The sequence below is a fragment of the Phocoena phocoena genome, chromosome 1 (genome assembly GCF_963924675.1).
Source record: "Phocoena phocoena chromosome 1, mPhoPho1.1, whole genome shotgun sequence".
Taxonomy (NCBI): domain Eukaryota; kingdom Metazoa; phylum Chordata; class Mammalia; order Artiodactyla; family Phocoenidae; genus Phocoena; species Phocoena phocoena.
In genome coordinates, this window is record NC_089219.1 from 74,554,601 (window position 1) to 74,572,718 (window position 18,118).

General features: G+C 36.8%; 1 protein-coding gene across 1 annotated transcript; it reads right to left on the reverse strand.

The window, feature by feature from the left end:
* Window positions 1–1,287: 1,287 nt before the first annotated feature.
* On the reverse strand, window positions 1,288–17,006 carry CTBS (chitobiase). Its single transcript, XM_065887551.1, is given in 9 exon segments — window positions 1,288–1,479; window positions 4,734–4,880; window positions 5,272–5,369; window positions 7,282–7,453; window positions 13,626–13,666; window positions 13,669–13,719; window positions 13,722–13,845; window positions 15,199–15,260; window positions 16,826–17,006. Coding segments are annotated over 9 exon segments (1,068 nt in total).
* Window positions 17,007–18,118: the final 1,112 nt, after the last annotated feature.

The window sequence follows — 18,118 nt, forward strand, 5'->3', positions numbered from 1 at the left end:
AGATTAAGTACTAAGAATTTAAATTTTTAAAATTTATTTTAAAAATACAAAGACAGCAGTAATTCAGCAAGTACTATGGAAAATGGTTGGTTTTACTTTGCTGTAAATAATTGTGCAAGTAGGAAATGAAATATTCTCCTAACAGATGACTGAATTGTCATTTATTCCAATTTGGAGAGGGAAAAATGTACAGGGAAGGCAGGATTTATGTAAATCCAGAGTTTAAGGATGCAGATTTCTAAGCTAAGTATTTATAGGAACTAATATAAGTTCTACACAATATTCTTCTTAATTGCCTTGAGAAAGGAAACTGAGACCTCTGTACATTTCTTTGCACAAAATGTCTCTTTTAGAAAGAATAAAACAGTTGAGAAACCAATGTCTTTAGATAATTAAAAGTAAAATGCAGATATAGAAAATGAAAAAATTTAACCATGGAAACAAAACTAACCAAGAAATATATTATAGATGTCCATAAATGAAGGAATATTAATAATTGGAAGGGTAAATGCTAATGAATAGAATCGGGTTCAACACCAAGTTTTTCATAAACATTTAAGATATAACCTCAAAAAAATAATTTAGTTGGAAAATATTAGGTGGCTCTAACCTACTAATTCAAAATATTACTACTAAGTTATCTTCTTGTATTTTCTAAGTATTTTGATCCTTTATATTCATTATCCGCCCCCTCCCCCCCCCGCCGGAGGCATAAGTGAGTTTAATTCAGGTGACTCAGAGAACATGAGTGCTATATGGAATCAGGAAGGAGAAAAATGATTTGCATCAAATGAACCTAAAGACACAAAATTGCAGGTTTTAAATTTAGATTAATAAAAAATATAGAGCAAACTGATTCCCAAAAACTAAATTTTTAAAAATGTATTTCTAAGCAAAACATTTCTACTTCAAATTATACATATTTTAGAAATTAGCATTGATTGGTAAGCATATATTTTAATATGGAGGAAATTTTAGCATAATAAAATTGTGAAAGCAGTTGTTCCCAACTATAATATTAAACATCATACAGAGGAATATTTGATATGGTAGGTTGACTTGTTTCTTACCTTTATGTTGTTGTACACTGAAGATATAAATAGGTATGTATTTTTCAAATTCAAACAATCAAAGCAATTCTTTATCTGTTTTTGAGTACACTAATAACTAAAATATGTAGCAATCTGAAAAAAGGTATATATTTTTTAATCTCTTCAAGAAACTAGATCTGTTTAAACAGATCATTTTTCTAAACCTTAATAGTTTAACAAAAGATGTTCATCTCTGTCACAGCTTTGGTTTTAAAGCTTTCCACATTTCTTCAGTTTGCTGTTTGTCTATAGCATCTCCAGAGTAGTCAAGACAGTTTGCATGCCACATGCCAATGACGAGTAAGCCACGGTTTTGTACATATGCTGCCTTTAGAGAAATGCTCTGAGGGTCATCATACCACACTTGATGAAAATGGCCAGCCTGATCCTATACAAATAAATTAAAATGTAACTTTAAAGTATTCAGTGCAATAAGAGGGAAAGGTGTTTCTTAAATCCAATGATTCAAGAAGGGTTCAATGAAATAATAAAAATTTTAGGGCATACATAATACTTTCCATGGTTCTATATGTAATACTTTCTAGATATCATTGCTTATGGCACTTTTACAACAATAGAGATTACACAAATGAGCCTCCCAGTATATCCTATTTAAAGTCCTTCTCATGCCCTAAGATTCTTTCCTTGCTCTGATCTGATGATTATCAACCAAGATGTACTGTACACATTTGAATCACTTGTGAGGGCTTTTAAAAGCAGATTCTTGGGACCCACGCCACATGAAACCTATTGAATCAAAATCTTCCAGGGCTAGTGCTATAACATATATTTATTTGTTTCTTTATGTTATGTTTTAATGTTCCATTAGGTGATTCTGATATGTAGCCAAGGTTAAGGAGAATCACTGCTTTTGTCCTCTAAAACCAGCTTATATACTTTTTTGGATTTCCTTACAGTTCCTGGAAATGTGCCTAGTTAGGAGCTCAACAGGTGATTTTGTTTATGATGAATGGCAGTGGACAAAGAAAACATCTCCTTTTCTAGGTCTTACAGAATTGAGTCTAAGAGCCTGTTGGGTCTGGACCCCATGGGTGACTTAGGCACCCACCTAAGAACCACAAACTAGAAACTAGTCTTATGCTCACCTTCCACCCTGTAAAGTCCTTCTCCCCAGCATCACTTGCCTCTATCTAGTGCTAAACATAGTCTCTTTTAGAAGGTATGTAAGCTATGGATAAAGGATAAAAGAAAGAGGAAAGGAGCAGAATTAGGCAAAAGGGTAAAGGAAGAGAAAAAGATAGAAAGTAAAAATAGAATGATCTGTGATTTAAAATAATTTACTGATTTTTATATACGTCTGGGGAACTCTTTAAAGACAGTTCTCAATGAATACCAGTAATATTTCTATTTATGGTAGCACCACGAGAATTAGAATCATCTCCTAATATGACTGCTTTAAAGGACAATAGTCACTTGGTAAATGAATAAGCTATGGCATATTTAAGTATAGTAGATTCATTACATACAAGCATATCTCATACTATATCTTATATTCCATTCTTTAAAATCTTTAGAGCTAGAGAAAGCTATACATGCTCTAGTTCCAATTGTGATTCAATATTAAAAGGCAACTTGCAAAACCTGTACCTAAATATAGAAAGATTTATTTTTGTAGAGTCAGGGGCAAACCCAAAGACATGCACCTTTGAATTTTGCCATCATTCTAGCTAGTACTTTGAGCCTTTTTGATATGTTAAGAAATTTCAAATGCCTCAAATAGTGAAGGATCAAAGGATAAAAAACTGAGTATATGTAAGTTTGACAGATGTCTGGTTAAGGAATGTATGCCTCCAAGAATATTGAGTGCAAGATGAAGCTGCTATTGCTGAGACAGCATAAGAAAGCAGAATGATTCTCTTCAGTGAAAACAAAAACTTGATTTGGGTTGCTGTGGATTTTTACAATGAATGAAGAAGAACAAATTGGTTATAAATAGATGGTTGTCTGAAGTGCCATTAAATGAATGGTTTTCAAGGCTCATCAAAATGTTTCCTGCGTTCTAAAATCTTAAAGAATGTGTCTTCTTATGCATTAAAGAAAAAATAAGTCAGGAATTACAAAAAACAGTATATCATAGGGTATTTATTCTAAATTACATATTTCCAAACTATGTATAATTGGTTAAACAAACCCTTTACCAAACTGATATCCATGAAACACTGTTCCCCTGCATGTTTCTAAGAGTGCTAGGAAACAGGGTTCTATGTTAAACAATTAAATGGCTTTATGTACTGTAGTACATCTTAAATCCTTGAATATAATGTTATATATTATAAATCTCCAAGACAGACTTACAGTTTGTAGTGTTTTCCAAATATATTTGGCCATGGCACATGCATGTGTGTTTGTGTGTGTGTTTGTGTTTTTTTATTATATTCTTTCTAAGTTTAATCTTTAAAATGAAAAAAAATTATACAATTTTAAAGGTTAGTTTCCATTTACAGTTATTACAAAATACTGGCTATATTCCCTGTGTTGTACAATACATCCTTGAGCCTATCTTATACCCAACAGTTTGTACCTCCCACTCCCCCACCCCTGTCTTGCCCATCACCCCTACTCTTCCCACTGGTAACCACTAGTGTGTGTGGGTGTGTGGTGTCTATGTGTTATTAACAGTTCCCAGAACAGAGTTCTATAAATACTGTTTGGTAAAGACAGGATCACAGTGTACCCTAGTTTAATGTTTATACTTAAGATTCTAAAGTTTAAAAAGCTCTACACTAAAGCTTTCTACATAATTGATATACAGACATGTACATGTATATCAATTATAATTTATTAAATTTGTATATTTGCAGTCATCCTTTTGTAAATGGGTACCAGACCATTAGAAAGAAATATAAATTGTTGCTGGAATTAACGTTCATCATATCATTTTAGGGTTCCTTTTGTAGTAACATAATTCAAGGTAAATTAAAGATGGTTTGTACTTAGATTTTTGAGGTGTGAAAAAGTTTTTATTATGCTAAAGGTAAACTATGGAAAAGATAACTTTTCTTTGTCCCTTTGGTATGGCAATTCCTATTTATCAAACACTACCTGACAGAATTGCTAGTCATTTACTCTGTTTCTTCAAATTTCTGTTTTAATATTTTTCTGTCTCTAATTTTTAATTTTGTTGAATATCACATAGTTTGAATTGTGGAATAAATTTGAAATGATACCATTTTCCATTGTGAAGTCCCTGATGATACGTCTCCTGTTCTCAGCCTCATTCCTCCCTATATAAGAGCCTCATCAGAATTTTGGGGCTACTTTGAAATAGAGGTTTTCAGAGCAAGTAACCCATTTTGGCCCAAAGCTCTTTCAAAAGCCACAGACATCATTTATAATTGACAACTCTTAAGGAAATTCTGTTTGTGATACACATGTTTTTATTATATCATCTAAAATGACAAGTGGCCCATGCAGAGCAGTTCCACTATTAGCATAACTTGAATTGCTCACAAGGGAAGTAAAGTTCCTGATTACACAGATTCAAAGACAAGTCTACTCATGTAAACAGCAGTCTGTACGTTGTACCCTATAAGAAAACTGATAGAAAATCTTACTTTCAATGTAATTATGAAAATACACAATTATGAAAACTAAAGATTGATAACTTGTGAAAAGTCTTACTTGATAGTGATAATAAGGAGACTGCTGAATTTTATCCCACAGTCTTCCAGAAGTAGAACTATTTACTTGCTTCATGATCATTTGATAGGCCACCTGACGGTATACAGCATCTTTACAAGGGTATTTTGCAGTGGTACAAACATGATTCTAGAAATGCAAAAATGTTCATGTTATAGATTATCAATTAAGCAAATCTTAAGCAATTAAGCAAATCCAAAAATATAATACAATTATTTATTAGACATAAAATATATACTATAAATAGATAACCTGACTATATGGAATAAAAGTTAAATTTCATTACTAAATAGAAATATAATATTCAGAAACTTGTATGGGATTTAATTATTTAAAATAAACTGTCTATATTTTAGTCTCAAACTATATTAAATAAATTCTCAATAAAGTGTATATATTCTATATAGAGAGAAATTTCTAAATTATAAATAAAATGAAGTTTATATAGAGGAAACAAAACAGACTCTAAAAAATATAATAGAAAGAGAAAAAAATTACATAAGAAATGATCTGTTCTTACCGCTGATAGATTTTGGCAGGTATAATCATAACCATACCAGGGAATACCCATTACAAGTTTCTTAGGGTTAGTGCCTATCTTGATGTAGTCATCATATCCTAATCAAATAGGAACAGAAAAAGCATATTTTTTTCTCTTCATATGTCTACTAATGTGTTCATACAAGCTATGTAACCACTCAGAATCCAAGTTTGTAACAACAGGTACATTTATGTAAAATACTAATATAGTGTTTCTCGAATATATTATAAAAGTCATCTCTTAAGAACTATAAATTTGGTATCACTTTCTAAACAATTTCTTTTTGAATAATAGAGAACATTCAAAACAATTTTGATCAAATTGAAGCAAAAAATTCACAAAATTTAATTTTAGGAAAAATGACACATTTTAGTAACAATGACACATTTTAGGAAAGCATGCTAATTGTGTCTATTAACTGCTAAGGCATGGATTTGATATTCTAGATTCTAAAGCTTTAAAAAATGTTCTATAAGTCTTAAACTTTCTGGCAGGTGTGGTCTAACAATTACTTACAGAACACACAAGTGTTCCACATTTTATCAATATCCTATAAGCATGGATTACAGCTTGGGATAAGGAATGACCCCATCTTACTCTGTAGCAGATAATCTGTAGTTATAGGAAACAAAGAGAAAAATGAACAAATTCCTGGTACTATCAATCCCTTTCTTGCCCATGCTGCAAATTATGTTTTCCCACCAAGATGTGTTCCAAGATTAGCTAGAATGTTGAGTAAATTTGCTGTTTTTCAGAGGCTTTAAAGTTATTGTGTACTGTTAAATATCCAAGAGAGGGGTGGAGTATGCATCATTTCCCAAACATATTTGATAATGAACCTTTTATTGATATACATAATTATCATCTCTTTCATAAACACAGTTGGCAAACATTGGGTTAAATAATTATTTTGTATTATAACACAAATTATTTTTCAAATTTTAAATAGTATATGCTTATGATCAGACTATTCTATCCAGACAATTAGGACATGATAAAATGAGGCCAGGTTCTATGATTTTACCTCTATATGAAAAAGAAAATAATTTTTATTTATTACTCAACACTTAAATCTATGCTAACTATCCCAGAAAATCTCACTTAAGTCCAAAGGATAGCAAGCAATCTTTAATTCAATTGGTTGATGGGATATAAACCAATCCAAACTTTGGAAAGAATAATGCAAAGGCCACATCATATGAATGACAGATCAGAAGTACTCTTTTTTTTTTTCTTGCGGTACGCGGGCCTCTCACTGTTGTGGCCTCTCCCGTTGCACAGCACAGGCTCCGGACGCGCAGGCTCAGCGGCCATGGCCCACGGGCCCAGCTGCTCCGCGGTATGTGGGATCTTCCCGGACCGGGGCACGAACCCGTGTGCCCTGCATCGGCAGGTGGGCTCTCAACCACTGCGCCACCAGGGAAGCCCCAGAAGTACTCTTAATTCTAATAGGAATATAATTTTTAATGTAGCATGGGTACTAATAGTAAATGCCAAAAAAGATAAAGCCAGCCCTATAAATCATGTATAATAGGTACTCATATTATAGCTACCTTTGCTATTAAATTATTTAACATTGGTTATTTCAACAAAAATATTCTATCAAATTCTAAGTAAGCAAATATCTTCTTCGTGTAACTTTCTGACAAGAGTGTTGACTTGAAGTTAGAACACCTGCTTTAGTTCCAACCATATAATACTTAATAGCTGTGCAATCATGAGAACTTATCACCCTTCATCTTATCTATAATAGAGGGTTAATATAATACACCTACCTCCCAAGACTTTTTAGAGGTAATTGAAAACTTCAGAACTTTTAAAACTTTTTGTAAACTTTAAAGCTCTCAAATTAAGAGGTTTTTATATGTTTCAAGAAAGCGTTACAAATGGAAAATGTATACAAATGACTTAGAAATACTAAACTATATCTTAATGTTTGACGTTATAGAATTAATATCGCTGATAAATGATTGTTTTGTGAGTTCTTACCAGTTAATGTCTTAGTATAGGGAGAATTGGCTCCTGCAATACATTGTGACCAGACCAGACTTCGTTCACCATAAGACATCACAAAGAGAAAGTCACAAGCATCTGCAATTCCAGTATAATTATAGCACCTCCTACCTAAGCAGTTTGGAGACCAAGATACATCCAAGGTTACCTGTGGGAAAACCATTTTATGTAACATGATCAAATATGCATATTATGGCAGATGTTTTGTTGATTATGTATTCTCTTGCCTCATATTACTCCCCCCCTCAAAAAGAACCACTTATGTGTCTGACTTAAGGTTTGACATGTATGGAACTAGAACAATTCTAAGAAATATATTTTTTGCCTACATGGACTGACCCAGACATATATTTTGGACAATGTTTTGGACATATATTTAGATAATGGACATATATTTGGACACAGGCACATTTGGACATATACAATGACCAGGAGCAGGCACTGTGTAGAAGAGGAGTTTAAAGTCACATGCCTCCAGAGGACAGACTAGCAACTCGACTGACTGAAGGAAACTGGTGTAATCACAGTAGGGTGTGGTAGGGCCCATAAGCAACTAGAGAGTAAAAGCACACTAAAAGAATTCGAATACGAAAGTTCTTAAAAATATCATGCAAGCTAAATTGGTCATCTCTTGGCACAAGCTTACTGGACTGTTTTGGCAGCTTGAGCCCTTGATTTACAATTACTTTACATGGTAAGTTTATTCCAACATTATAGTTAAAGAGTAGTGGTGTTTTATGGCTACAAGTATAAATTAATCAACTCAAAATGTTGAACAAATCACTTAAATGGTCTTATTTTATGGAAATATTCAAATAAAACTTGAGTGTTAAATTATCTTTCATTTTTGAATAGTGAGCCAGTCCTCAATAAGGATGAATCTCTTTAAAAGATTTATTGCTGGGATTCCCTGGTGGCGCAGTGGTTAAGAGTCCGCCTGCCGATGCAGGGGACATGGGTTCGTGCCCCGGTCTGGGAAGATCCCATGTGCCGCGGAGTGGCTGGGCCCGTGAGCCATGGCCGCTGGGCCTGCGCATCCGAAGCCTATGCTTCTCAACAGGAGAGGCCGCAACAGTGAGAGGCCCACGTACCACAAAAAAAAAAAAAAAAAAGATTTATTGCCTTAACTGAATATTAATTAGCTTTATTTTATTAATATAGGTCTGCAAACATTCTAAAGCTTCATTAAAAGTTTTCTTCTTAATTAGGCTCTCAATAAATGTATTGATTAATATTACAAAAAATTGAGGTATTTTAGTTAAATTTTTACACTTTGGCTAATTTATTCTACTATAACTCTTTTTAGGACTTTCTCAAAATTCTCTCTGTAATTCTTTCATTATTAACACTAAAGGAAGCTCTGCTTTGTAAGTCTAGGCTTTCCCCAAAGCTCTCCAGCAAAATAGGTTATAAAGTGAAATTTTTACATATTGGACTTCATTTTATCACTGTCCCCTCTTACAAAATGGAAGTATAATAAGGTAATAGAGAAAGTGATTACCTCTAAGCAGGTAAATTTCAAATCCGTTTTGTAAGTCCTTACCTCTCTCCTGAGCAGTGAGAATATTTTCACCTGGGTTTCCTCCTGAGCAGTAAGAATATTTTCACCTGGGTTTCCTGTCATGGTTAATCTCATATTTTTGAGAAGGCAACATTATTAGAAAAGAAATTAGAAAAGAAATCAAAAGACTTTGGTTCTTATCTTGGCTCTCTTATAACTAGGTTATTTCATTTTAAATATCTGATCTGTTTTCCCACATGTAACAATGAAGGTGTAGAAAGAATTCTTCAAGAGCACTTCTAGCTTTTTAATTCTGTGATCACAAATTCTATAATCCTAAATTATCATCTTTTCCCAAAAACTCATTTCTCCTTCCTGGGGCTCTATATTAGTCATTTTTTTCTGGTCACCAGTTTAAGAACCTTTGGGCCATTTTGTGACTCTTCTTCCCTCACACCCCATAACTAATCTCACATTTTCCTTTGGGTGGCCTCTCACAGTTTTTCTGCCCATTCCTTTCCATTAATTAATTAATTGAATGAATACTGAACACTTGCTGAGTGTTAGGGTTATGCCATCATCCCAGTTCAAACCATAAGTTCCAAGTTATTGTATTACTGGGTTAGTCCTTACAGGTCTCTCTTTCTCCTCTAGACTTTTTTACGTACTACCATAAATAATCTTCCCCAGATACTTTCTATACACATTACCCATTACATACAGAATAAAATGCATACTCTTCAATGTCACATCCTGGATCTTCCACAATCTGGTTCATCTTGGCAACTCTACTTCCCACTAACTTAACTAACATAAACTTGACATAGTAGCCCAAATTGTTCTACTTGCCCCTCAAACATGGAAATAGACATTCCTACTGCAAAATCTTTGCTCAGTCTCTTCCCCCTTGCTCTTTCACTATAGCTTAATCAGGACTAGCAAATAAGTTCCCATACATTAATTCTACCCTATTAACAATAGCAATCTAGAGAATGAGGGAAAAGTTTCTGAGACCAAAATGTGTGAGGAGAGGAGTATGGTGGCTTGCATACCAGGTATTTGCTATTCTTGATCTAAATTGTACTCATCTGAAAAGCTGAATTCCACAGTGACAAACCTTCCCTACTTGTATAAAGCCACAGAGATGTTGATCGTTACATCATTTATTATTTTTCCAGTGACTCTCAAATTCATGTTGACCAACTACACCAGAATCACCTATCACACTTGGTAAAAATACAGTTCCTAGAATCTATGCCAGAATCAACTTCTGGGCATATTTTTAACAAGCACTCCCAGGTGATTCTGAGATAGATTTAGAGTCATTAGTTTATACTATATATATCCTACTTAACTAGACTTAAAATTTTGAAAGGCAGGTATCATTCATATATTCAATAAGTAATTTTTAAACATTGTGTTAGACATCAAGGAACTGGTCCCTGCCTTCAAAAAACTCACTGTCTAGCCTAGCAGTTTTTTCTCAGCTTTACTAAGGTATAATAGACAAGTAAAATTGTAATATATTTTAAGTGTACAATATGATGATATGCATATATATGCAAAAGTATTCCCATCAAGTTAATTAACATAGCCATCACCTTATTTATTTTGGTGATAACACTAAAATTCTACTCTCAGCAAATTTCAAATTATACAATACAGTACAATCAACTATAGTCATCATGTTATGCACTAAATCCTGAGACCTTATTCATCTTACAACAAAGTTTATACCTTTTACCAGCCTAACTGTATCTAACTAGTTTCCTTATTGACATTTCCCTATTGATTATCTGTCTGAATAAGCTGTCCATTGCTGAAAGTGGAGTACTAAAGTCCTCTACTATTATTATATTGCTGTCCGTTTCTCCCTTCAGATATCTTAGTGTTTATTTAATATATTTGGGTGCTCTGATGTGGAGCACCCACAATAAATATTTGAAATTGTTATATCTTCTTGATGAACTGACCCTTTTATAATTATATAATGAACTTTGTCTCTTGTTACCATTTTTGGCTTAAAGTCTATTTTGTCTGATATAAATATAGCTACCCCTGCTCACTTTTGGTTTCCATTTGCCTGGAACTAGTTTTTCAATCCTTTCATTTTTAGTCTGTGTGTCCTTAAAGCTGAAGTGAGTCTCTTGTAGGCGACGTATAGTTGGATCTTGTTTTTTTTAATCCATTCAGCCACTCTGTGTCTTTTGATTCAAGAATTTAGTCCATTTAAAGTAATTACTGATAGGTTTCTACGTAATATTGCCATTTTGTTAATTGTTTTCTGGCTATTTTCTAATTCCTTTTTTCCTTTCTTCTTTTCTTGCTCTCTTTCTTTGTGATTTGTGATTCCCTGTAGTGGCATGCTTGATTCCTTTCTGATTTTCTTTTGTATATCTAATGTAGGTTTTTGCTTTGTGGTTCTCATGTGGCTTACATTAAAAAAAATTTTGTAACTATGTATGGTGATGGAAGTTAACTAGACTTATTGTGGTGGTCATTTTGCAGTATATACAAATATCAAATCATTATGTTGTACACCTGAAAAAATAACTTTTTAAAGCATCTTATAGTTACAACAGTCTATTTTAAACTGTTAACAACTTAGAACACATACAAAAGCTCTACATTTTTATACTCCACCACCCGACATTTTATGTTTTGGATGTCAAAATTTATATCATTTTTTATGTGTCCACTAACAAATTATTGTATAGTTTTTTTTAAGAAGGAAACATCCTAATGTGTTCCTTTATAATTTCTGTAATATACTTTTTTATTGACGTATAGTTAATTTAAAGTGTTGTGTTAGTTTCAGGTGTACAGCGAAGTGATTCAGTTGTACATATATATATACCTATTCTTTTTCAGATTCTTTTCCATTATAGGTTATTACAAGATATTGAATATAGTTCCCTGTGCTATACAGTAGGTCCTTTTTGTTTATCTGTTTTGTATATAGTAGTGTGTATATGTTAATCCCAAACTACTAATTTACCTCCCCCCCACTGCTATCCCCTTTGGTAATCATAAGTTTGTTTTCTTTGTCTGTGAGTCTATTTCTGTTTTATAAATAAGTTTATTTGTATCACTTTTTAGATTCCACATATAAGTGATAACATATGATATTTGTCTGTCTTCATTTAATATGATTATCTCTAGGTCCATCCATGTTGCTGCAAATGGCACTATTTCATTCTTTCTTATGGCTGAGTAATATTCCATTGTGTATATATACCACATCTTCTTTATCCAGTCACCTGTCAGCAGACATTAGGTTGCTTCCATGTGTTGGCTATTGTAAATAGTGCTGCTATGAACACTGAGGTGAATATATCTTTTCAAATTATAGTTTTGTCTGGGTATATGCCCAGGAGTGGGACTGCAGAATCATATGGCAACTCTATTTTTAGTTTTTTAAGGAATCTCCATACTGTTCTCCATAGTGGCTGCACCAATTTACATTCCCATCAATATTGTAGGAGGGTTCCTTTTTCTCCACTCCCTCTCCAGCATTTATTATTTGTAGACTTTTTTTTTTTTAAAGAAGATGTTGGGGGTAGGAGTTTATTGATTATTTATTTATTTTTGCTGTGTTGGGTCTTCGTTTCTGTACGAGGGCTTTCTCTGGTTGTGGCAAGCGGGGGCCACTCTTCATCGTGGTGCGCAGGCCTCTCACTATCACGGCCTCTCTTGTTGCGGAGCACAGGCTCCAGATGCACAGGCTCAGTAGTTGTGGCTCACGGGCCTAGTTGCTCCGTGGCATGTGGGATCCTCCAAGACCAGGACTCAAACCTGTGACCCCTGCATTAGCAGGCAGATTCTCAACCACTGCACCACCAGGGAAGCCCTGTAGAGTTTTTAGTGATGGCCATTCTGACTGGTGTGAGGTGACACCTCATTGTAGTTTTGGTTTGCATTTCTCTGAATAAGAATCTCTGGGAGTGGGATCCAGTGTACATGTGTGTGTTTAATTTTTTTAAGATTCCTGGTTATCTTGGTGTATGACCAGTTTTGAGAATCACTGATCTGGGGCTACACTGTCCTTCTGTTACTCACACATTGCCTGGCAAGATGCCTTATGTTGTGATCTTCTCTCTGATCATGCTTATTATGGTAGTAGGGAAATACTGCCTTTTGTCATAGCACTGACAAGCTCTATGGACTTAGGCTTTGAGCCTTATTGGGCCTTGGGTGCTTTACAAAGTAATTCAGAGTCTATGGAGCAAGTGAGACACTTCCCCAGAACTACCTCTACTCTTAGGCAAGAGCTGTTTCTGTCCTGCACTGATGAAAGCAGAGCCTGGGCAGCTAAATCCTTCCTGAGATTCCCATTGCCTATCTAATATTTCTAACTCTGCTGCAAGGCAGGTAGGTGGGGCAATTCCAGTACTGTATCCTGATGTGAATAAAGAACAGATTTGGCGCCTTAAATTTTTATAAAACTTCTCTAGTTAAGAACTCAAAAGTTCCAGAAAAGTTTTTAGGATGTACTGAAACTCTTCCTACTCAATAAAACTGAGACTCTATTTGCCATACCTTCATGAACACATTTTTTTTTCTTGTGTTATGCGGGCCTCTCACTGCTGTGGCCTCTCCCATTGCGGAGCACAGGCTCCGGATGTGCAGGCTCAGCGGCCATGGCGCACGGGCCCAGCCGCTCCACGGCATGTGGGATCCTCCCGGACCGGGGCACGAACCCGCGTCCCCTGCATCGGCAGACAGACTCTCTGCCACTGCGCCACCAGGGAAGCCCCCTATGAACACATTTTGGTAGGAAAAATAAGGGGTTTCCAAAAAACACCAAATGAATTTTTACCTGTGATCCCTCAATTTCACGCTGGAAAGAGTCTGCAGTTTTTTGACTAAAGCAGTTAACGCATAATATTCATGTGATGAACGAGCAACTTCTTGTCTAGATTAATTCCATCCATATATTGTGTTTTGGCCAGCTTAACTTGTTGAGCTAACCAGGATGCTCTGAAAGTAGTATTAATGATATCCCTTATGGATACATCTCCGATGGAAGAAATATACATCTTTTGTACATATATGCTTTTCACAGATTAATAAAATTTACTTCACAAACTCATTCCAAAGACATCCAAATGTCTTTAAAACACCTCATAATTTTGGAATACTAAGCCCCAAATTTAAGTTTTCCAAATGAAGAAATAATATATCAAGATCACAGAAAATCATTAGTCATTAATCTTTGAAATAACCATTATGAATAAATAGTAATATTATCAGATTAAAAGAAGAAATCATGGACTATGGCTAGCTAAGGGTCATCATGCACCCAAAGTAACAATTAAACATTGATCATATGCCAGGCACTGAGAGTACAACAGTGAATAAGACATAGGGGTCCCAATTAATTGGTGGCAGAGGAAATTAGTGGGGCCTGGAAAGTAGGAGACGGTAGGCTAGGAAGAAATAGGGGCAAGTGTCAAGGCCTGGAGGCAGAGCATGGAGGTTTGCTGACGCCTAAAATTTGGAGGGAGACAATAGCGAAGAACCTGAGGGTGGTAGGCAGGGTTAAATCATGAAAGACCTTGAAGCCCTCTTGAGAAATTATCCCAAGGGAAAGGGTTTTAAAAAGAGAATATACATATTTTAGGTATGCATTTTAGAAAAATCCCTTCAGCTGAAGTGGAAAATGGTTTAAAGAGGCAAAACTGGAGGCAGAATATCTAATAGGAAAGCTTTGGAAGAATGCAGGCCAGAGATGATGGTGACCTCAACTAAAGTTGTGGAGCAGCGGAGACTATGAGATAAATGAATAAATCTGGAAGATCCTAAGAAGGCAAAATTAACAGGACTCTGACCCACTGAATGAGTAAGGTAAGAGAAAGGGAGGAGGTTGAAAATACTCAAGTTTCTGGCTGCTGCAGATGGACTCATAGATACTGCGTTTACTATGAATGATTTCTGGTGAACCTTACTTCTTAGACTAGTACTCAAGTTAAATACTAAGGTGGTTGATGTTATGTTTCTCCTGTATTTTTTTCTCCACAGATAATATTAGAAGCACTGATCATTTTTACTTTATCCCAAATAAGGTGTTAATTCATTGATTTAGCAAATATTTATTGAATTCCAGTAAGGTATAGGCAGGGTATATTGTTAGGCATTAGTGACACAGACCAGGTCCATTGGTTATTTAATGCAATAGTGTTAAGGGCTACATGGAAATGCAGGGCGCCATGACAGCATATAAAGGGGACCTGCGACCCTGGTGGGGCAGGAAAACTTCCCTGAGGACTACACTCTTTAGGGGAGGACTGAAATCTGGGCAATGACCTAGACAGGGGACAGAGGAGGGGTACCAATGCACAAAAAAGAGCATTCTCAGAAGAGGGAACAAAAAAGGGCAAAGGTCTCAATACCTCAGGAGAATTCTGAATTTCTGGAGCCAAAAGAAGGTCAGTGAGGCTGGAGCACAAAAATCCTGAAAGTATGTGGAAACAGGTGAAACTGATGAAACTACTGAGGTAGGTGGTGGCAGGATCAAGTAGGGCTTTGTAGACCACTGAAGAGTTTCTATTTTCTCCTGAGATGAATGGGAAGCATTGAAGTATTTTAAGCAGAGGATCATAAGATTTGCATTAAAAAGTGAGAGAGACAGACAGACACAGGGAGAGGGGGAGAGAGAAAGGGAGTGTGATATCTATGATCAGTGGGCCACTGTGAGGAGAATGGATGGGTGAGGGTGGGCAGAGCTAGCTATAAAAATTAAACCAGGCTTTTCCTAATTTTCTGTCTCCTTTTTGGTTATTTTTCAGAATTAACTGTGCGTAACCCATTTTTCTACTAGGCAGTTACCCACTGAAATAATAAAACTTACAAAATGTGAAACTGAACAGCCCATTGTTTTTAGACTTCTTAGAATCATATTTATGTCACAAACCTTACCCCTATTTCAATTCTGATAACTAAGATTGAATATGTTAAAAATATACAGAGAGCTTGTGATATAATAGAAATACTAAAAAATAGCTTGATGAACCAATTGAATATATAAGGGAAAAAGTAATGCAGTCTAGTCTTTGTCTTTGAAAAATATAGGTCAGTAGAGAGAAAAGACCATTAACCACCAGCATACAAATGAACAAAATTTGGCTTCTTTGCATAATTGGTTTTCTAAATGCCCACAGATGCCGCCTAACCGACTAAGAGGTATTGGGTGCTACAGAAAGTCTTTCAGATGTTAGGCTTACACACTAGGCAGGTTCTCCATAAACACTTCCACCGTTTTTACTTCTTCTAAGCAATTATATTACTTTTTTAAATTGACATTTAAATGTCCCTGCCTCAAATGTAATCTGCTAGATTAAGAACTGGCAATTGTCACTATGTTTACACAAGAATTGCTCTTTTGGACTGAACTTTTCCACCTGCCTGATGTGTCCAGTTCCTGGTGCAGTCATCAAACTCTAGGCAGACAAGTGGTCTTCACATTACCTCCGAAAGGGTGTTTGCTTAAAGCTGCCCAAGGCCTTATAAATTCTTAGGTGGGTAGATGGAATTTTTACTCAAAAACCTATTTTTATCCCCCTTCTTGTGTGGCAGGTATAGAAAAGCAAAGTAAGCAGAACGTTCAGTCTTCCACTGGACCGTGGGAGTGCTGAGATTCTTTCAAACTCATCCTCAATTCTCCTGGAAACCAATGGGCGTTGCTACTTAGGGAGTATCTCCTTACCAGCCTCCTTGCTTATCTGGCCAGACTGCCTGGGGAGAGGCACAGCAGGCCAATGCAAGGAACTTGCACTTAGAGTCAGATCAGGGTTGGAATACTTACTGTGAGACCTGGGAGGAGTTACTCAACCTCTCTGAGCCAAAATTTCCTCATCTTTAAGGCTGAAGGAAATCTGTGGACAGAAAGGCCCTTCCGCGAGCGGTCAAAGCTGGTTTTGCGCCCCCAACACCTCTTTCTCGGGCTCGGTTATTCTACTGTAACTTCTCTTAGGGCCTTCAGGACCAGACCCGGAGCGTCAGGGGAGAGAGGCCACTGACCTCGAAGTCGGGGCGATGGGCGATGGGTGATGGGACGGCACAGCGCTGGGGCCTGGCACTCGCAGTCGGCCCCGAGCCCGACACTCAGCGCCAGGAGCAGCGGCAGCAGCAGAGGAGCCAGCCCCAGGGCCCCGTGCAGCGAGGGAACGAGGCGCCGGCTCCGGAGCTGTGGCCAGGCCATGTCAGCGGCTCACCAATCAGCAGAGCTGTCCCGGATTCCCTGGCGGCGCCTGCTTTATGGACGGGAGGGGAGGGGCCGGGCCAAGCTCCCCGGCTGGGCAGGTGAGGAGCTGGGCGGTGGCCAAGTCCGGGGATCTGGGGCTGCTGGAGAGAGGGAGAGAGGCCGAGGCCGCGGTGCCCCTCACCCTGTCGAGCCCAGGGAGCCGGGGCCTCGGTGCCCGGCAGACAGTTGACTCAAGTGTATATCGCCTACCATCTATGTGCCTCTCTTTGGCTCTGTGTCATAGTTGTTTGTGTCTTCCTTGTGGAGTCTGAAACTGGAGGGTGTCCTCAAAATGGAGAAGTAGGATGCCTTGGAAGGGATGACTGTGCTACATGGTTGGAATGGCCCAAAGATTTTGAAGATACAGATATCTGTTGAATTAAGACAGCAGTTCGAATACGGCCTCTAATTTCGCCTCCTCCCATGCTTAAACTCCAGTGAAGACCTCAACCCACAAGGGAAGGGAAATGACAGCAACATTTTGGAAGCTTGAAAGCACAAGTATGAGGGGTAAGTGTCCCAGGCCCCAACAGTGTGGAAACTTGAGAAACAACGCAATTTAAACCAGAATCTTCAAAAGGTTCCGGAACTACAAGAGGTGCCTCAGGAATTGGGGGTGAAGAGGAGATGGAGGTTAGGATGTCCGAAAATAAAGGGGAATAGGTGAAAGCTGCTTGAGAAGCAGTGAAATCTCTAGATCCTTTCTCCAGCCTTATGTCTCTGGGCAGCTGCCCCTCTCCCACCCAGGCTGAAGTTTGGAGGTTTAATGCTCTGGGGAGGGTGAATTCTCTGGTACTTGCTCGGGTACCATACCTAAAATAGGATATAACTGACTTTGTGCCTGACCAAAGATATTGACAACATGCCCGCAGATCATCCTGTAGCAAAATTTAAAGTCAGAAACACCAGGCACCCACTCAGAGTTCCCTCTTTACTTTTTATCTCTTACTTTTAATCATGGACAACAAACAAGACAATTGAATAATATAAAAGGAACAACAGAAAAAGGAATATGGAGGAAACAAATATTGTAGGGAGGACATTAAAAAAAAACTCTCAGTAATATCCCC